At 29.7% G+C, this 22,280-nt stretch overlaps 1 protein-coding gene across 2 annotated transcripts in view; it reads right to left on the minus strand.

The window, feature by feature from the left end:
• Positions 1-22,280, minus strand: part of Nmdar2 (NMDA receptor 2) — a gene marked incomplete at its 5' end in the record, with an annotated part of 971,135 nt that overhangs the window by 313,646 nt on the left and 635,209 nt on the right. For both annotated transcript variants that reach the window (XM_067045541.1, XM_067045540.1), the window contains 1 exon segment: positions 921-1,099. In XM_067045541.1, coding sequence (XP_066901642.1) covers positions 921-1,099 — 179 coding nt within the window.

Raw genomic sequence — 22,280 nt, forward strand, 5'->3', positions numbered from 1 at the left:
TATCAAGGTATATAGGTATATACCTTCATCATTTATTCAAGAACAATGTAGTAAAGAAGCCGGATGCATAAAATCCATTGAATATATATCTGGAAATTTTATAAATACTTACTAAATAATAATTAACACGTACACGCATTTCTGACGGTATTAAAACATTTACTAATTACATAATTAATTTAATTATCATATCAAATTCATTTCGGTTTCTGAAAATGGGGATAAAAGTTGAAAAATATTCATTTAAATATATATTTAAGTGACTATAACTATATAGTGCGATAGTGCAAATAAATCTTTAATATCTGTCTCTTTTTTCCCTTATTAGCAACAAAAAGTAATCTAAAATAAAATAATTTATAGATACTAGTAATAAGACAATTACAAATTACTTTATACGTTGTACACAATAATTGTTATAGTCCATTGTTTTATTATTTTTGTTTTTTTAGTGTTGAGCATTTTAATCCTGCAATATTAATTTGCAGACCAGCATTTTTTAAAATACATTTTTATTGAAAGTAGTTTATATTTGAGTTGATAAATATATTAATTATAATTTAATTCATGAATAATTCCAATCATTTGATAGTCACAGTTTCAGTTTTTAAACTCAAAGGTTACTGACACAAATATAACATCCGACAGACAAAAAAAAAATTAAATTAATTTTAGAAATTATATTAAACAAATGTAAGAAAAAATAAGGTATAAATGGCGTTAATGACCAATGATGTTCTACCCCACTGAAAAAAACAAAAAAAACAATGCCAATCATTTAAATAAACGACGATCCCTAAAATTTTAAATAATAATAAACTAAATGGGATTTCAGTATGTTATTATTATGAACTAGCCTGTATTGTTTTAAGCAACGTGTTACTAACTTTCCTAAAAAAATACGGAAATATAAAACTCACCCTCTCCAGGCCAGAGTTATCAGCATTCCATGCGATGACAGGTATCCCAAGATAGCCAGCCAGCTGGAGGAAGTATTGTGCAGACGCTGTGCTCCGACCATACTTCTCGTAGTTCATCAGGTACAGGATAGCTGAGACATTAGCAGACAGGAATTCGCTGCATAATGACCGCAAGATAGCTGCAGAATGGAAAAAAAAATAATATTAGCTTTAAGATACCATTAAACAAATATTATACGTTCATTGATAAATACTAGAATTGTTAATTATTATAAACAAATATTTTTAAAATTAGTAAATTAGTGCTTTCGAGGCTGTCTATGTCACGAAAAAAAACAATCTATATTAGTAGGTAACTTTAATAATGAAGTCTCATCACATATCAGTTGAAGGATTATTTCGTTCATAATTTTTCTTCAGTTCACATACTATTTTTCTTTCTTTGAAGTACTAACTTCTAAAATAAAACAGATGAGTATAAAATCACGTACCCCATAAAAAAAAAAAAGAATAGCCCAATAAAATGAAAACCAACCGGATATAAATTTAAATTTGTGTATATTGCTCAAAGGAAGTTTAGGCCACAAACTCAGAATTAAGAAAAACGGTATTAAAATATTTGAAATTTTGTATAATCAGTTTTTTTTTTTAGTACCTCACAATGTATTAAACAATCTGTACAATAGTTTAAGTTAATAAATTTCAAAAAACTGACTCCACATTCTTATGAGTGACATTTATTATTTTTTTTCAATTATAATTATCCGCTAATTTTAAAACTACAATTGTTGACTGAAGCCCCTTTACACACTAACAGTACTATACAAAACATGCAGACCACAGACTACAACTAATGTAGCAGTATCAGAGTAAAGAAAAAAAAAGTCCGTAAAGTACATAGGTACAGTATAGGCACCTCATTTAATTATATAGGTGGACAAATTATCTATATTTTAAGGTTTAGAAATACATTATCAAATTATTATTCATTAAAAATTATATATAATATAATGAATGTCTTAAAGCATTGTATTATTTACAATTTTCATACATTTAATTGAAGTATGAATGTATTTTTATTGAAGAATAAATATTTATATCATGGGCCTAATGAAAATTCCTTATTCGCAACTTATGGGGAAAGTAGTGGGTGTGATTTGATAATTAATATACTAGACTGGATACTTTATTAGTGCCAATGTTTCAGCAAGAATTTCAAGCTTTCATCAAGGATAAGAACAACTGACAAGATAACAACCACAATGAATAAAAGGAATAACAGAATGATCACAAAATAACTAAGAATATAGAGACATAAATAGTGTTAAAAAAAAATGTATAGTCTAAGTACTATAAGAAGACAAAGGCTATATGAGAAAAGGTAATATCAAAATTAGGAAAGAGAGAAGAACGAAAAATAAAATAGTAATCAAAATCTAGTTGGTAAATATATGTACAAAATGAAAATTTTTAAAACTTTAAGAAAATGTGTATGTAAGTATAGAAGTAACAGGATTAGAGAAATAAAATATATAATTATATAATCTAAAAGGAGTAAATAAGTATGAATATTAATGTAAAAATCTAGTTAGTAAACATATATCATCAAAGAAATCATTTCAAATTAAACGTACGATAAAAAAAAAAATTGAGAAAGAAAATGTATGTAATAATTGATATATGTAATAGTGACTAGTAAAATACTAGAATAAATGAAATAAAATATAAATTTATACAAGCCAAAAGGAGTAATTAGTAAATATTACAATAATAAGATGGGGCGAACATAACTTAATAACGTAAAGGAGGAAAGAATAAAAAAAAAGTAGTGAAAATGGGGTGTAAAAAGATATAGAACGTAGTAAGTTATGGTAATCTTCTCTTCTAATCTAAGCTATGCTTTTATAGGTAATTTTTCAAAATTATAGTTTTCTATAGAAAACCGTTTTTCTAACAATCAATTTCCATCAGCAGCAATGTTAGGTTAGGTTGCTAGGATGAAAACTTGTTACTCTATAAGCCCTCCCCTCCTCTAATAACTATCTAACAAAAGGATACTTGAGATTTAAGCCTTACAGAAGACTTATACAGAAACTGTTCGGAAAGGATCAGAAAGTTGGACATGCATTAGGTAGCTTTTAATTACTTTTCTTTGTCTTCAATACCTTAAGCTCACGCCGAATTCAGTTCGGATCTAGTTTAAGCTTAACATAGGAGTAACTTTATATTCGAAGATTACCGGGGCAAACGTGATAAAGCAATGGCTACAATTAAGAAATATATTAATAAATATAAAGTGTATCACGTGTTCACTTTTGCTTTAATTAACGTTTAATATTATTATTGGTCAAATTAATAACGGATTGAGAGAAAATAAAACCTCCAATAAAATAAAATATTTATTCCAAGAAGAGATAGTATTTATAAATGAGTTACAGAACAAAACAGAGAGTCAATAACAAATAAGAGAAGTCTGGGGGAGAAGGGTCTATAAACAAATAGCCCAACTTGAGAGGAATGCAAAATCCAGGCCCTTATTATTCAAACAGTTTTATTTGATTGCTGAATTTGAAAGCGGCCGATGCGTTATGTAAGCACAACGGATTTTTCAACCAGGTGTTATGGCCCTTCGTGCATGTTATAGCAGTTTCATTTATATGAATATTCATTTTTATAAAATTGTAGCTTTGAGTGTTAATAATTACCATTGATTTGTTGGTGTATATAATACATAATATAAAAAAATAGTGGGAGTGTTATAAGAATATTTAAAACATGGGCCATGAGCCAAATATTTAATCATTGAATAACTCAAAAGCATCTCAAATTCTGTCAGTTTCTGAGTGAGGTCATATCAATTATAATATACTGTTTAGGTTTTATCAATTACAAAAATGTTTTCCGTATCAAACCACTTTTAAAGTTATGTGGGTAGTCATTTAGCCAAAGTAATTATACTGTTGGTTTGGAGTCGTGTATGTAAAAAATAAAAGAAAAGACTAATAAAAACTAAAGATTATAAACGCTACAAGCCTAAAACTAAATTATAAGAAGAAGAGAAGAAAATTCGTCACCTAGAATTGGTTTATTCTGATATATATATAAGTTACGGTTTGAGTCAGCTGACTGAGGGGATCAGCTGATCGAATGTATATAAGAAGTAGCGAACCCAATAAAGCAAGTATTTTACAGCAGTTCAAGCGTGTTAGATCTTATTCTTTCTTCTCTTTTTTGACATTTTATTTTTGCCAATACTTAAGTTATATATATATTTATAATCAGAATAAACAAATTAACGAATAAACTAGCTAACGAACACCAACTTTCAATAATTACAGAACTATTCAAAATTTGTTTTCATATTCTTTCAATATAAATGTATATGAATTGTTACTTTTTATTTACATGAACTATAATTGTCTCAGAATCAGTGAATCCTATTGTATTTATTTTTATTGAATTCGGTTCCTCCCAGAATCTTAGCATTATAACAATTTATGAATATTTTTCTATTTACTCAGATCACCCTGAAAAATATCGTAACATAAATAAAATAAGACGGTTTCAGGTAATAAATGCACTATTACATCTTGCTCGAATATGTCCGTTTCCCGTTTTGTGATTTTTATTTTTGGATCCGTGACAAAGAAAATGTGCACAAATGTTGAAATATTATTAAACACATGCTTTATTTATTTAAATATAATTTATTTATACCTATATTAGGTAATGTATAGTGATATTGAAGAATTAATAGATAGGTGAAAACAAAGAATATTTGTAATGTATAGAACTAGTAAATATGATTTTTCTTTTGTAAGAAATTATAATCGTTTCTGATCACATTGTAATTATAAAAATACCTAATAGAATATCAATATTCACTATTTAAAAATACAGACAAAATTATTAACTTATATCAAAATAATAAAATAGCTGCTACCTCACCATCCAGTTGTCTCCGAAATTTTCATTTTACACTGTCGATAACTAAAAATATGTCAGAATTTACCTTCATTAAGTTTAGGATAAACAATAAAAGTGATTTTTTTCTATAATTGAAAAAATAAACAGCAAATTTTCAACTTATGATAAATCATTAAAATTCGATGTTCTATCCTAATTTATAGAATTGATTCAAAAGCTCACGCAATTCAGTTCATAATAATTTCCTCTGCAAATTTAAGGTCATAAACTGAATCAACAGACCCTATGAGAGAGAGGAACAGGCTTATTCTACCAAATGTAATCGAAGGCCTAAGCAAATCGTTAGGATAGCTATCAGGCGGTCTGCACCCAGTTTTGTCCCGATCCAGAAACCACTCGAAGAAATCTCATTTCCTCGTTTCCAATCCCCCCAAATGATACTCGCCTCCGCGGGCTAACTCAAACCGAGTTAGAGCTCGGTTTTATCTCGATTATTTATCAGAAATGCTAACCCTTAGCAAAACAGGTTCCGGCTCCTTCTCAGTAATTGCTATCAAGTTTATTTTTCAGATGAACAGCATCGTTATTACTTCCGATATCAATATCGAGTGCTGAAGGAACCTCGGTAGTAGGAAAATCTTTTATTACATAACTTTTAAAATAAATGTATTCATAAAATTTAATTCAATAGAAATTGATGGTGTCAGTCCCATGCATTAACTGCATTAAATACTATAGCAAATGATATATATAATATTATTATTATTAAAAAGAAATACTGAATACTAAATAATATACTTGTTTATTTATTTAGGTAAGAACGATCGCCACATTTTTACCCAATTAGTGGGTTAGGTACCCACTTTATAAGGCTGGGTGAAACAGATAATTCTTATATCTGCCACAGCCGGATTCGAACCCGTGTCCTTGAAGTAATTAGCCTATTGCCTTACCAATGTGCTACCCACTCCCACTTAAAATAGCTAATGCATGCATTTATAAATGACTAGCTATGCTCCTTGGTTCCATTAATTCCATGGCGTAGCCTTTGTCTATATCTAGACTATACCACGTTCCTATTCGCTCCCCACTTTGTTCCGCTAAGCACCATTAATATTCTGTTTTCAACACATCTTTCTTTCAATAACTTAATACGATGTTCCGTTCTTTCGATTTTGAAAGATGGCTATCAAACGACAACCCCAGTAATTTATGTAAATTAACATATGGCAGTTGAACATTCCAGGCAAAGTTCTGGTAATTGTGGTGAGAGGAGAACTGCAGTCCTAATGATCTGGACCAACATTTTTGTTTGTTATATGCAACATAATCAATAATATAACAATAATCACTTGGATAAAACTGTGTCTAACTCCAAAACCTATGTTCTAATTAAAACAAAAAAACATTGTGCAATCTCGCTCTGAGAGCGAATTAAATGACTCCAGCTAGCGCTTATACTTAATTATAGAAGTTGTGCAAGGCACATTGCTTTTCGATAGCAAGGTTCCATTATCGCCTCAGGGGACCCTGTAATCACTTTGAGGAGTAATTTAACAAATATATTATTCTTTCTATTTTTATAATAGTTCAACAATTAACATAAAAAAAAAAATCAAATATTTATTTTCTGACATGTCCCTTTAGAATAATATAATGTTATTGAAAATGGTCTTTTTTGCAGTAAATTATACACATAAAAATAAAAATAATGATAAGGAGAATATAATCGCCAATCCAGTGAAATTTCGAGGAATGCATTTTGATATGAAAATCTACAATGTCCTAGTTAGTACTCGTTCCAGGGATACATAAATGAGACCAGAAAAACACTTATGTGGAAATCTAAATATTTGGTTGCACTGAAAATTTTTTAAGTAAATATTTTTCTAAAAAATTACTTTACCAATCGAAATATATTAAAATCCTTTTAAACAGAAAACATTATTCGATGTAGATATATTTCTATTTTTTATTATCAAATTGATGAAAACGATTATATTAAAGGTGTAATCTATAATTATTATACCCCGAACCCTACCTTCGGAAATAGTTGTCATTACTCTTTTTTCTAGCTCCAAGTTGTACTCTATGCTCATCAGCGAACTCTGTTAGGAGAACAGGTTTGGTAAATCTATACTATTATACAGGGCGTATCTGGGTTAGTTTTCTTTACTGAAAATATAAATTATGGATCTCAAAGCAAGAAGAAAATTATCCGATTACATTTTATTTAATTGATATACAAGGCAAAAAAAAAAATGTTCAAGTTATAATAATTGAAATCAATATGTGTTTCAAATAATTTATTAGTGAAATTAAAACAGTCATATTCAGATTAAATATTGTTCAAAGGATTTTTAACTTGAGCATTAAGACAGGCTCGGCATTTTTCTATCCCAGCAACTTATAATAAAAATAAATAATGTTGGTATTACAGGAAATGAGATGGCCGACAAAGCTGTTAGATGTCCTCCCAGGTAGGACCACAGCTATCTTAACTGCACAGGAACTTGCTCGCCCTTTAGAAGAACGTATAAATAAAAGATGGAAGGCAATGTGGGATGAAATCTAGTAAGTTGAAATCTATAAAGAAAGATGTGAAGTCCTGGATTACATCAACCCGAAGTATACGCCGCAAAGAAGAAGTGAATCCCCGACTCCGAATAGGACATACCCGATTGATGTTCGAAATGTAATAGTAATCTGAGTGTCAAAGACATTTTTGAAGAAAGTCATCACTATAAATTAACTCTGAACCAATTAGGAATACCAATACGTCCCAATGGCGTTGAGAAACGACGAATCGGTACTAGAAAGTCATTGAATTCTTCCATCACACTTAATAATCAGCCATTAATTATTATAATTATCTATTTATCTTACCTTATTTTTAAAATTAGAACAGTTACTTATCTGTTTTTCACCATCCTTTCCTCATCCTTTCCACTATCGTAACAATTACTAAACAAATTATAATTGTCTAGCTAGATAATATTTCAAATCTCACGGAAACGAGTCCCACGTTTCACTTTACATCTTTTTAATTTTTCATTTACTTTCCTTATTTATGATTACATCATTTAAGTATTTGTATCCTTTTTAACTCTGATGAAGCCCTGCAACGTGGGGCGAAACGTAGGCTCATTCATTATAAATAGTTACACTATTTGAGTTTTTCATTGACCGTACTTTAATATTACACACCTTCAATCAGCAATCTTCCAGTATATATATATATATTTATTTTTTTGTTTGGAATGATATTAAACATCATCTTAAATCTTCAAGAGAAAAGTTTGCCAAAACTCACGAAACAGTTAACTTACTTGCCTTTTTTTTCTTATATAATTTTAAAGTATTATTTATTCAGCCAATTTACTCCGTCATGTACCTTGTCAGCATGAAACAAGCACGTAAATAAAACCATAATAACTTTATATTTGTTAGAAATGAACATAATTGATAGCAGTTTTTTCAAAAGAATTCATCATATTTTTTCTTTTTCGTTTTTGGCCTCCCACGTTGTCATATGCTTCCTCAAATTTTAATGTAGAAAGAAAAAGGTTTTCAAAGGTTGGAATTTTTCCATTCTACCGGACGCCACTGTATGAATATATCTCATATTTTGTTATTTCACAAAAAAAAATGTTGAACAAATATTGATTTGTATTTATATTCTTATGTTCCTCTACAGTTTTGTATTATTCAGAAATAATAGCGAATCGTAATACAACAAATTAATCGGGTATAGTAATGCTGTGTTTTTTTTATTATTATTTTGCCATCTAACTTTTAATAATTATCATTTATTTCTGAAAATAAATTACCCAAATTTTTTAAGGACAAATTAAAATATGTTTATAAAATGGGTAAAAAATTCTTGAATTATTAAAGACTAGTGTTTTCGTTTCGGGTAGCAACATTTTAATTTAAATTGAATTAATATATTTTTAAATTAGTAATAATTAGTTTGTGTTGGTTAGTTGGTTGTTTAAAAATTAAGGCGTATCTACCGGTCATCAATGCCTGTATTTTATTTATATATACATATATAATCTTCAAGTACACATATGAAAAAATAATAAAATGAAAAATTATCATTCATTTTTTTTTTTTTTAATTTGATTTTTCTCGTGATTTGACACAATATTATTTAAGGTGTTGGTAATGTTTTATTACACTTGAAGAGAATGGTGTGAGATCTGAGAAAAGGTGTTGCAAGGATGTAATCGGGCGTTGATAATACATGAGCAGTGACCTGGTTCTTCTGAGCTGAGGGTTATCCAAGAGACGGAAGAATATTGTCTCTCTCTCTTGAGGGTGTGGATGTAGTAACCAGCAAAAATATCTTATTCTCTTTAGTTTTGTAGAATAACATTCTTTATTCTATTTCTTTTTCTAAATTACGATAAGGTAGTGTTACTTTTTACAATGTAAATGATTTTATAAACAAAGGAAAAGGTATCTGATAATCGCTGGAAATTATATGACCGGAGATAAAATAGAGAATAATATATATCTCAGAAGTTTCTTTGAGATAATTTATTTTTTTTTATAATGACCAGTACCCATGCAGAGACATCAGTTCAAAAATACATAATACTAAATAATAAAGTGACGTTTGATTATATTATTATTAATAAAAAAATGATTATAGTAATATTATAATTTATTTTTACCAATGAAAATAATATAGCGTAAAACATAGATTAAAAAATATTCTAGGTCAATTGTAATTTTACTTAGAAGTTTTGTAGACCTGAAAATTTTCTCATTTTGTTTTTTTACGGTGATTACTAATTTCAATTCTAAGAACTCAAATTTTCTTTTCTTTCTGATTCCTCTCGTCTCATAATTTTCATGCGTGCTCCCTTAAAAATGAAGGGAAATAAAAAATCGTAAAAATAACAATTGTGGGTGATTTAGTCCTCTTTAATTATACTATGTTAAAATATAAAATGAATATTTATAGGACATATTTTTAATTAGAAATGGTTTTCATGTTATAAGAAGAAAAGAAATATATTTTTTTAATAGTATAAACGAAGCTGAAATTAGTAAATAGTGCCCTAACAAACTTAAGTAAGAAAAATTTCAGGCCATCTCCAAAACTTTCCTCCGAGTTTCCCTTCCCTTATTGGAGAGAACACCATAGGACTATGTAGTTGCTCTTAAAACATTTCCCTGAGCGAAAAATGTATAATGATAATATTTAAAGAATTTGCTCATAATTTATTAACTATAGGCTGATATTGCATAAATATTTGAATAAAATATTCATAATCATTAGTTTGGATATAAAAGAGCTCAGAACACTTATTCATTCCACTTTTGAATAAACAAAATGACTGGCGACAGTCTAGCTTTAGAGGAAATTCATACAATATTCAGATATATTCAGATGGTCGTGGACCGTGGGGGTTTGTGGTCTCTAGCTTTATTTCCGTTTCCTGTCAGTTCTGACAAACAGTTGCTTTTACCGTCGTTTATTTATTATTTATTAAATAATTGCTTTTATTTATCCGAACGGAAACAGAATTGTTGTTTGTTACTGTCCGTAATATGTACATTCTAGGGCCAGCAATACTTTTTTTTTATTATTCTCAGGGTTAGTTTAAGTTCTTTTCGTTGACTTCTATATTACTTTGTTTTCGGAGAATATGGAGATATCCTTTATATTAATGGTAGTAATAAAAAAAATATATATTATATTTTTATATCGCCGCACGACATGTCATCATTATAGCAGCACTAATAACGGTATAAATTTAAATGGTCTTATAAAGCCTTACCAAGTTAAGGGCATCATAACATTAACTGAGGCAGTAAAACGGAAAATCATGAAAAAATAATTATATATAAAAATTAACATTTAAAACTTTATATGATAATAAATATAGTAAATAGATGTAAGATCATAATGGTATGATACAGGCATGTAGAGAAACTCGAGACAATGCTCTTTTCAGCCACCTTGGAGGATTGTCAGGAATGGAAGAGGAAGCAAGGTTAGGAACTAGTGGGTTTGAGTGGTTAGGGAGTTTTTAAAATTTAATTAAATTTTCGTTAAATACATAAATTTGACTATAGCCGCAGCTACACGATGCTAGGAATACCTTCCAACGTTAGACGTTTGATAGCTGGCCGCATCCTATGGCCAAATGTCCATTAAAAGCTACCAATACCTAATTGCAATAATTGATCTTTCTAAACATTCTATGCAATGTTGTGTCAAAATTTCATAGCATCGTTAATATCGTTCATAGCTGCTTAAGTATATCACAAGCACTAAAAAATAATTTTTCGCAGATTTAGATTTTCCAACTTTGTCTGGATTTCTGGAAACACACAGATTTCAAAATTGTAAGATCAATCGGCAAACTAGATCTTACAAGACTTTCCCCATAACTTCTAATCCCTAATTATACTTAATGATGAAGACTAAGTTATCATTCTCTTTAACCTCATAAAAAGAATCCACTTTCAAAGTCAAATTCATGAATAAATTCTAGAAACTTAATTTTAATTTTCAGGATAAAACTAATTCAATTTCTAAATAAATTATAAAAAAATATTTAAATTCTAAAAAAGTCATTTAATATTCTGATTAACAAAAATATGGCTCCATGACAACTCTTACAAAACGTGTTCAGGTTTTCGTTTTTTAGGCCAAAGAAGGTCTACCTGGCAGACAACCCAAGTCGTATTTCAAATATCCATCTCCTTAAGACTACGCATTTGTCAGGCCCCTAAACCTCACTGGAGGTAAATGTTAGATAACTCTACCCCGCATAAAGATATATCAACGGCCTTTCATATTTGAACATTTTTCCTTTCCATATATTCATCCATTCTCATTCACTTATTTTCAGAATTGAATTTGAAATATTAATTGCAACATGACTATTTTTAAATTTTAACAAGTTATGCTTGTGTGTGTAGGTGTGTTAAGTTATTTCAAATTTACTCGGTATTGTTAAATTTACACCGTAAAAAAAATAGTATTTTATAACTGGCAAAAAATGATATCGAAAACTAGAAAGATAAACTCCACAATTATAAATATCTTATGGATATAATATTATTCATTATAATAATTATTTATGATAATAATATATAATTAAATTTAGAAGAAAATGCAATGAAATGCGGCAATGACCTATTTTTACTATTGATTTGAAAATATCCATTGTCACACAATCATATTTACCATTTACAAAAGAGGTTAATAGGTGTGTTAAAAGGTTATAGAAAAATATACAAATTCTCACAGACATATTTATATATTTATTTTTACTCGCAGCTAATTGCTAATATATTTACAGGGAGCGCTAGTGACTAGTTATGCGTAGTTAAGTAAGTGATAACAGTTAACGTTTCCCAGTTGATTTAGGCGTTTAACGAAAAGTATTTGTAAAATATATTAACTTTTATACTATTCTATAATATTCAATGCGTGCCAAAAAAATGTATAAGTAGAAAAATACTATCCTTATAGAGGTTTTATTATTTATAAATGATATTCGAAATTTATTTCTAATTTTCACAAATTTATATTCCTTTGACTAAATTTGTGCAAAAAAAATTGTTTTTACTAGAGAGTTTATTGTTAATGAGGTTTAGGTTATTGATGTGGTTGTTTAAAAACTAGTTTAGAATTATACTAATGGACTTCAATGTCTTAAATTACGGCAAAGAAAGATTTTTTCAGCAATTACGACGCTTACCTTTACTATTATTTCTCGTTGGAGAATTATTTATATGGGAACATTCTAAATAAAATATATAATTCTAAGATGCAATGACCTTAACCTATTACACATTTTTTTTTAATAATTTATTTATTGATGTTTATAACTGTATACATATAAACACATCAAGTAAATTTGCTGTAAGTGATATTATGACATGATAAAAGCATGAGGAGAATCTACCCATTGATAGAACTCCAAAAACATTTCTAAAGATGTTTCTCTAAAGAGGAGAAGATCTCGAGGCCATCTTCTTTTCAGACCCCTAGGAGGATTATTAGGTAGTGAAGGAGAAGCCAAGCCAGGTTAGAAAAGAGTTGGTTTGGGTGGTTGGAAAGTTTATTATGGAAGGATTGGTATCTGGTTCTGGCCAAATCAGCAACATAGGGGACATGGAGGTCCTGATGGATGATTGATTTGTGACAAAGTAAGAAGCATTAAGGATTTTACGAAGGATTTTGGATTACAATGATTGGATTTGAGAGGAATTCGAAGGTTTATTGGAGCCCCATAGCTCAACTCCGTATGTCCAAATAGGCCTTATAATAGTCATGTATATCAGTCTTTTGTAATGGATTGGAAGTTTGGACCGGTAGTGAATGTTGTAATAGTCGGAATCGACGAGCAGTTTTCTGTCTTTTCAGTCTTGTATGATGATTCCATGTCAGTCGTTTGTCCAGATTTAGTCCTAAGTAACGGATCTGTTCAACAGGAATAAGTGGGGTATTATTAAAAGATACTGTAGGGCAAGACGAAGGGTAAATGTGATTTGGTGGGATTAATTGGAATTTATTTTAATCCTCCAGTTTTGGCACCATTCTTCGAGGGCAGTGATGTGGGATTGGGATACAATGGAAGGATCATTATTCATTGACAATAGGCATGTGTCATCGGCATACGTGATTAGAATAGTGTTAGGATGAGTTGGGATGTCAGCTGTAAAAACTGTATAAAGGATAGGACCAAGGATACTACCCTGAGGTACACCAGCAGACTGAGGAAACAGGGATGAATAAGCGCTGTTGTGATTTACTTGAAATAACCTGTCTGAGCGATAAGAACGGATGATGAGATAATATGTAGGAGGTAGGAATTTACGGATCTTGTATAGCAGTCCCTGGGTTCCAGACTCGATCAAAAATTACACATTTTAAAAATTAAAATTCTTTTTTACAATGTTGCATGTCCCGATTAATATTGCTTATGCAATACCCTATTCAACAGTAATAAAATTATTTAAAATGATACTGTATTTGCTATAATATTTCAGCTTGTATTAGCAAACGACATCGATTGAACGAGAAAGGGACACGGGATGCTAATACTGCAGCACTACCTTTGAGTTCCAATATTATTCTGACAGCCATTTCTTCAGATCTCGATACGTCAAGAACCACAGAATGCGAGCGACCTAAATCGACTACATTTGGCCTTTAGAGATACTGTCGCCGTCTCTTCTTATTTATTTTATTCATCACTACTTCATGTACAACATGATCATGTGAAATGTTTATTATTCAACATGAAATAACATCATAATTATTAAACCATTTAATTTTATTTCTCTGCTAATAACATAGTGCTATTTCAGCACTACATTAGAACAAAATAAATTAATTAAGAATGAGAATAACTACTTTTTAATTCGTTTTCATGACATGCCTAAAGCAAATATATTCCAAAATTTCAGTTCAAAGAAATCAAAATCTATGAAATCCTGTCATATAGTTAAATGTAGGAAAAACAGAATGATTCATACTGACTAACGTCACTATCTCTGTCCTATCTCCGACAGAACGATGACTTTGGGTGTGCATATTAAAATAAAATTATACAACCTCAAAAAACGGCTCCCACTAATTTAAACACAAGTTTCTACAATAATCACAAGCACTATAATTAAAGTTTTGTGGTATTAAACTGTTTTTGTTTTTAAATATAAGAAGATGGTCGTGGTCAAAAAAAGAACAAATAGTTTATAACTATTTTAATGTCTGACGTTTGGTCCCACTTTCCAGGACTTCATCAGGGCTAAAAAAATGAGAATATTACAGCAATAAGATACAATAACTACATAAACTTGGATAAACAATGATAAGAATAAAAAATAAGTAACAATGGCAGGAGTAAAAATTAAAAAAAAAAAGCGTAAAATATGCAGTTAAAAAGTACAGAAAAAGAGAAGAAAGTAATGATTAAATAAATGTCTTGAAAGAATAAATAAAAATAATAATAATGATATTAAATGAGAAAAAACAAATCAGGAACACCTACCTGTTCAAAGCGAAAGGTTGAACAGAAGGCAACAATGAAGCGGAAGAGTAGAGGAGTGGGGAGGAGGTGGCCAGTCGTTTAACGGCTATATTTCTATTTCAAATACGTGGCGTATACAGGAAGTAGTCATAAAGATATGACGAAAAATGAAAAATAATAAGAGAAATATACAGAAATACGATAATAATAATAATTTTGTAATTTAGGAATAACTAAGTAAAATTAGAATGATACATATCGTTACTAATAATACGAGTATATACTGAAGAAAATATAGTTGGGGTAATTAATACAATTTAGGATATAATAACAATGATTGTAAAAGAAGTAACTAATAACAAGTAAAAGTAAATAAAGAGTATTAAAAAAATTAACAAAGAAATAAATAAGAAAAATAATTAGACAATGATAGCAACTGTAGTTTTTATATATCGTGAAAATAATCATTTAACTACACTGATAAGAGTAATAGTAAAGATAACAGGAGTAACATGAATATAAAGTGAAATAAGGTAATTCAAAAATCGGAAGTGAAAGTTTACAGAAGTTTTTGTTTTTGTTTTTTTGTTTGCAGTTTTTATTCGATTACCATTGACAAAATCTAATTCATTTCGACATATTAAACACTAATGCGTATTTTTTTAATTTTTGTTTAAATTTTATATATAATAATACATATTTTTACAGCATGTTTATGTTTTATTTTTCAAGAACATGTTAAGTTGAGAAAGTCTATTTAGGTTTAATTTAAGAAAATAACTCTTTTTTCCATATATTAATCAAGTCCTGCCACCCATGTATGAATGACATGGCAGGATTCCTGGATCCTAGCACAGCTTTTCCAGCTGCGTCAAAGGTATAAATGCGTAAAGCATTTGATGTTCTAAGATTTCAGCTTTCCCACACAGTTAGGTCTAGGTAGGTTTAACAATGGTCATAGAAATCAGTAATACATTTTTAATGGAAAGATAAGATTACAGTTGTCTATATAACTGGCCAAATCGTCGCTTAGGTGACAATTAATAATAAAATGATTAATAAATTTCATTTTTATAGTTTGAATAAAATTCGTTAGCTTGATTACATTTACAATTACAACCATTACTGGTAATGGATATTTCAAAGGATTAAATTAAACAAAAGAATATCTGATTAATGCTTCAACTACTTTTATCAAATCGGGATCCAAGCACTCACAGATTTCACTCAAGAACTCACCTCCTCTTGAGTAAGTTGAGCTAAGCACCAGCGACGTAAGGGTTCCCGGCACTTTCCGAATTGACGGGATAAGGAGTGATATTCAGAAAGCTCCCTTCTCGGAGCCCTATTAGCCTCACTTGGGGCTGATCTCATTTCCATAATGGAATATCGTCAAATAATCTCTTTAGCTCTCCTAAGTGTGCCAGATTTAATGGCAACACTTAAGACATCACATTGGCTGTTAAGGTATTTTGTAGCAGGACACAGATTTCAACTAGCAATATTATGGCGAAAGCTCATTTTTCCCTATCAAAATTTTATTTCTCTTCAATATACAATCATTACTCATGGTGTTACAGATCTTCAATTACTTTTCGTATAGAACGATATTGTATAGGTTTGAGATTGAGAGCATGAAACCTTGATAGAAATTAGCCAATACTTTTATGGTATTATTGCTACTATTATATAATTAATAAAAACAAATATTACTGTGAATTCTAAAGGCGTCTTTATTAATTTTTGGTTTTACTAGAATTAAAGAATTATGAACTACTGGTTTAGTAATCAGAATATATGAACAATTGAATTATGGAAATATTTGAAATTTTTTTAAATTTATTTATTGATATTTACAACTGTATAAAAAATACAACAAGTAAATTTGAGAAAGTACCCAGTAGTAGAACTCTAAAAACAGTTTGGCAGGAATGGAAGAGGAAGCAAGATTAGAAATTAGTGGGTTTCGGTGGTTAGGGAGTTTATTATGGAAGGGATAATATCGGATTCGGGCTAGATCGGTTACATAAGGAACATTTAGGTCGAAAAAAAAATAAGCACCTTTTTCGACAATGCTTTTTTAAACAATGAAAATACGTTTAGGTAACAACACGAGAAAATAAATAAATCAAGAACACAAAAATAATTAAATCCTGATAAAAAAAATTTAAGTGAGCAGTGTGTCAACATAAGCAAGGGCATATGTAATCTGCTATGGATCCCAGAAGCTCATTATCTTTTTGATCCATTACTACACAATAATCTTGCATAATTAAGACTTCCTAAAAATCGACGCACATAAATAATAATAAATCAACCAAAAAATAGTACCTGTATAGCATGAAACTTGAATAAACTTGGACAGTAATAGTCCAATTGCAAAAAGGAACGATGTGTATATTTAGCTTTCTGCCGATGGAATTGAACCATATCACAGTAGGCTTTTCAAAGGATATCAAAGTTATATTGGAAGTGGGTAACATTGAGGGTAGGAAACTGTTGGGCTCAATCCCTTCAAATCGAGTACGCCCTAAACCTCTTAAGAGTTGCCCCAACGAGGATTGAAATGGGAACGGAAAGAGGCCGGCTGGTATATTAATAACATCATTGTATAATCTTTCTCTTTGAGTTTTCATGTTTTAACAAGATGCTTAAATCCTTGATGCTCTTTAATTACAGAGGTAACACTTTTAACACCGCCTGTACTTGTCTTATAAACGAACTTTCTAACATTAGCTATTTACTTTTTTCCACATAAAAATTATACCGAAAAAAATTTATTTTAAGTAATCTTAGCCCTAAAACACTTCTATAAACTAGAAAAAATTTATTTTCGTTTGTTGAACTTTAGACAAATGAAATTACAGAATACATTTTAAATGTATGGAAAAAGGTTTAGTCCCTAAGGATTGATTTGGAATATATTTTCCAGTAATAAACAAAGTCTGATATTGTTGTACTAAACAATACTTGTCACAATTGGCATAGTGACCGGCATATTGTGGGACTATAAAAATATTGAAAACTTGTTTTTTTGAGCACTGCACTTATAGAAAGTGATCCAATTTAGAGTATTGACTTTATAGTCAATTGATCATATATAGTGTATCTCCAGTAGACCATTTTTTGATATTGTAGCTCGAGATCATTTCAATAGTTTGATTAATGGGAGGCACATATTTTTCAAAATCAGTCATAATGAATAAAGAAAGCAACACTTTATCATTGACCCTCCAGAGAAATTATGATAAAATATTTTAATAAAATGTTCCTGAATATATTGAAATCAGAATCTCCCCATATTTCCCAATTTGAAATTTGCAGAATCATTATGGGAGTTCTCATCTATGAATCATTTATTACAATCCAAGTAATATTCATCTATATCACTATTTGATAGCACATCGTCAGATTCTAGGGCTATATCCTTGATTTTGTCATTAGAGTATTCTTGCTGTCATCTAAAATCCAATTATTGTGGTTAAGACATATTTTGAACTGTTGCAATTAAGTTGTATGAAACAATATGTTTAGCTGTGGACAATTATTACAAAAAATGGTTCACGTTTTACCCAGGTAGGGGAAGAGTGACTGTAGGATGTGAATTAAATAAATACGGCATTAACCAAATTTTTTATTAGTTGTTTCAACCATTCGTCACGAAGTATCACAGGTAAAGTTGGAGTACTGCTGCCTTGAATGAAGAAGTCGAGATTGACGTTCAACTGTTAGGCGTTTTGCGTAGAAGTACGTTTATACAAGAAGCTTAACAATATATTGTCCAATTTGAGAATGCCACACGTCCTTCTTATTTTAGATCCACCCCAATGAAAAAAAATAAAATTTACTCTGTGAAATGAATTACAACCGATGATAAAAATAGAATAATCAAGCAAAAAACTTAGATTATTCCTGGATGAGAAATTCCTCACTCCTAGTATATATTTAAATGGGAAATAGCAAAGTGAATAAATATATTTCTTATTAAATATGAAAATAATTAATTAAATAACTCGGCTTGGCGATATCATTGACCGCCAAAATCGCTAAATAATAAAGTCTAGACTTTTTTGAAAATGACTAAAATATTCAAGCAATGAAAATATTTATAATAATTGAAAAGAAACCACAGATTTCTGCCCTAGGGTAAATTTCATATATCTGTATTGTAAATTTGTTTGTTTCTAAATATATTAACATTTATTAAACTATTTTTGAAATTTTATATACATACCATTGTAAAATCCTTTTATTTTAAATAAATAATTGGGAAAAAAATGTGATTGATTAAACGCATCTCTTTGGGTCGAAGAAAAAAAGGATAAAGGGGAAAAATAGATAAAAAAATATTATGTAACTAAGTTACATAAAAACTCAATGCGTTTAGTTTGTATTTAATTAATATAAGGAAAAAATAGTGGGAAAATATCATATCTTTATTAATTACTGTATGTTAGTCTTTATATATCTAATAAGACTATGTACTCTGTGTATTGTAGCAACCCATTATATTCGGACAGCATTGCTGTATAAAGATACCATTTTCCTTTTGTTAAAATCATATTACAGAATTTTTTTTTTACTTTTAAGAACTTTTTTTTTAATCTAAAAATATTTGATTATTAATTATATCTATTTTAATGAAACAAGGAGTAATTCGATTTCAATTTTAATTAATTTTTTTCAAAATTAGCAATCACGATGAAGAGATTTGAGTGCTATTAGATTGCATTCCGTTGTTGTGGACAGATAGCGAACAAACAGTGTTATTGTTCAGGACTGTTTACAATACAGCTTTCTACTCTCCACCTCATCCCTCTCTTTTAGCTTTTAGCAAAATATGAACCCAGACATGCATGTGAGACCGCGTTGAATGAACTTTTTCTATTGATTTATTTTACAAGCATTAGCAGAAGGGTAAGAGATAGGTAGTTCATTAGTTAAGATTCCTTATTGGTGGGCCTGCAATCACGTCTGACGGCTATGAATGATACCTAATTGTTTATTCTGTTTAAATAATGAATGACTCTCCTGGGCAAAACCACTACAACGTGGATATTTTTAATTGGAGGAAAACCTGGTGAATGAACGTGATCTTGACCAAATTACTCCCTTTCAAAGTTGGTCTAGAAGATACCGAACCAGATTATAAAGGGGAAAAAATTATCAGTAGGCCCATAATTGTCTTAAATATAAGGGCCTTTCAGTGTTTGTTTTTTTTTACCAGTACTGGAATCCTTAATATCTGACGGCAATTAAATTCAAGGATATTTATAACTGAATGTGCTTTACCATTTGCTTAAAAAAAATTAAATGAGATTTATTGCTTTATAATGTAAGCATGTAACACTTTAAACAAACATTAGATAAACTATGATTTCTAGTTGTAATTTTAGTTAAAATATGACACTTTTTTAAATGTATTTTTTTATGCTGTATTTTCATCCTGATCAGGGAAAATTAGTTAATTAGATTTTTTTTCATACAGTGAGCTAAGAAACTTGCCCCCATACTATCCATTGCTAGGGGAAAAAGGCTGCTTTTATGTCAGGTATTACGGAGTTGTATGTGTAACTATTACAGGCACAATCTACTAATTGATGTACGATATATTTTTTTCGGATTTTATGATCACAATATGTTTTTACCCCTTTAGAGAACAGTTTTCATGGTAAGCTATAAAGTAAATAGAGTATTTGATAAAAAAATAAACAAGTATACATACACGATATGAGAGATTTACTTAAGTTGGTTTTAGATTTATTTTTATCTTCTTTTGGTTATAAACCGCTTTTTTTCTCTCCATTCGCTAAGCCAACATGTCTCTCTATTCCGTTTACCGGACCGTTACAAACGTTTTGTCTATATACTGAGTACATAAAAAGCTATTTAACGTACCTTTAAATATATTTAAAACACGTTTGACAATGGTAACATTCATACAATATTATTACAAAAAAAGAAAAGAAAATTATATCTTTTCTAATTTCATATAAAAAAAAATGATTATTTTCTAAAACCACTAATTCGACTATGTAAATCATTTTATAACAAATAGTGCTAAAAATTAAAAAAAAAAAATTATTAATATTTGAATTTCTAATTTTACTGTAAGAATAATGGAATTAATCGACCTCTTCTAACGTTTGTATATATACTTATCTATCTTTTAGTTATACACCGATTATCGCATATGTCTTTCTCGCTGAGATACGACCCGAACGTGGTAATGAAGGATTAAGTAAAATATTTACTAAAGTATTGTAATATTTTTTCCCTTTCTGTTTACGCCATAATATATAATTACCTTGTAAATAATATTTAGTTAGTCCTAGTGTTTAATTTGACGACGTTTATTTTTATTTATACTAATTTAATTGGATTTATTTATTTGAAAAGAAAAAAAATGTAATTATATTTGTGTGTTATAATGAGTAATGACAGCAATTATAATGACAGTTGCTAGGGGTTGATAATTGTTGCTAAGGTGTCAACCTAGTAACCATCTTAGTTTTTTTAAGCAGTTCCGGCTAGTGGTCATGATAGCGTCTCAGGCCTGTCTGCGTTTATACTTTAATAGTTTAGACATTTTTCGAGTGCTTTAGTCGTCATTGCAGTTCGAAACCAGACCTTTTCTGTGCTTCGACTTTAATATGAGTTGCGGATAATTACTGGCTTTGAATGTGTCCCTGTCTGCGTTCATTTTGTCGGCTCGCCTAATACATTAATACGACTTATGGATGTTTGGACTATTGATGAGCCACTACACCAACTTTGGACAATGGCAGCGGTGTCGCAGCAACAAGAGCTGTGACCTAAATATCTCGGCAGCCCTCTTCCTCGGACCTATCGGAGTGGAGCAGCTTGCGTCGACTAGTATTTGTTTTATATATATTTATTTGTTTATTTGCAAATTAGTTTATTGTCATCTTCATAATTTATATAGCTATTTTATTTTCATCTGAAGAGCTTTTATATTTTTACTTGTATTCGTCATTAGTCATCTTTTGATTATTTTAGTTTTAGTTTTTAAAATGTTTAAATTGACCAAATAAATATTTTAGTTCGAACCAGTTTGTCGTTTGTTCATTTTAAAGCTTTCCAACAAAAACCCATAGTCGATTTGAGGCGGCTTTAACACTTTCTTTGATAAAAAGAAAAGAAGCCGAAAAAACATCCTATATAAAAAATGCGAGATACATTTTGTTAAGGCTGCCAGTGACCCACCAATCTGTCAGATCCAGTGGCATCCATCAGAGCGGACGTAACCTGATGAAATATAAGCTGTTATTGGTCCAATCAGCAGTAGCCTGTAATCAACAACTGACGAACGGAGCCAATTATAAAACCCATATTGTAGATGAGCCATCAGTCAGGAAGTCCATTGGTTGCCGGCATGACCTCACATTTGTTTCACAGGGGTCCT

The sequence above is a fragment of the Halyomorpha halys genome, unplaced genomic scaffold (assembly GCF_000696795.3).
Source record: "Halyomorpha halys isolate HHAL.00 unplaced genomic scaffold, Hhal_1.1 Scaffold121.1, whole genome shotgun sequence".
NCBI lineage: Eukaryota > Metazoa > Arthropoda > Insecta > Hemiptera > Pentatomidae > Halyomorpha > Halyomorpha halys.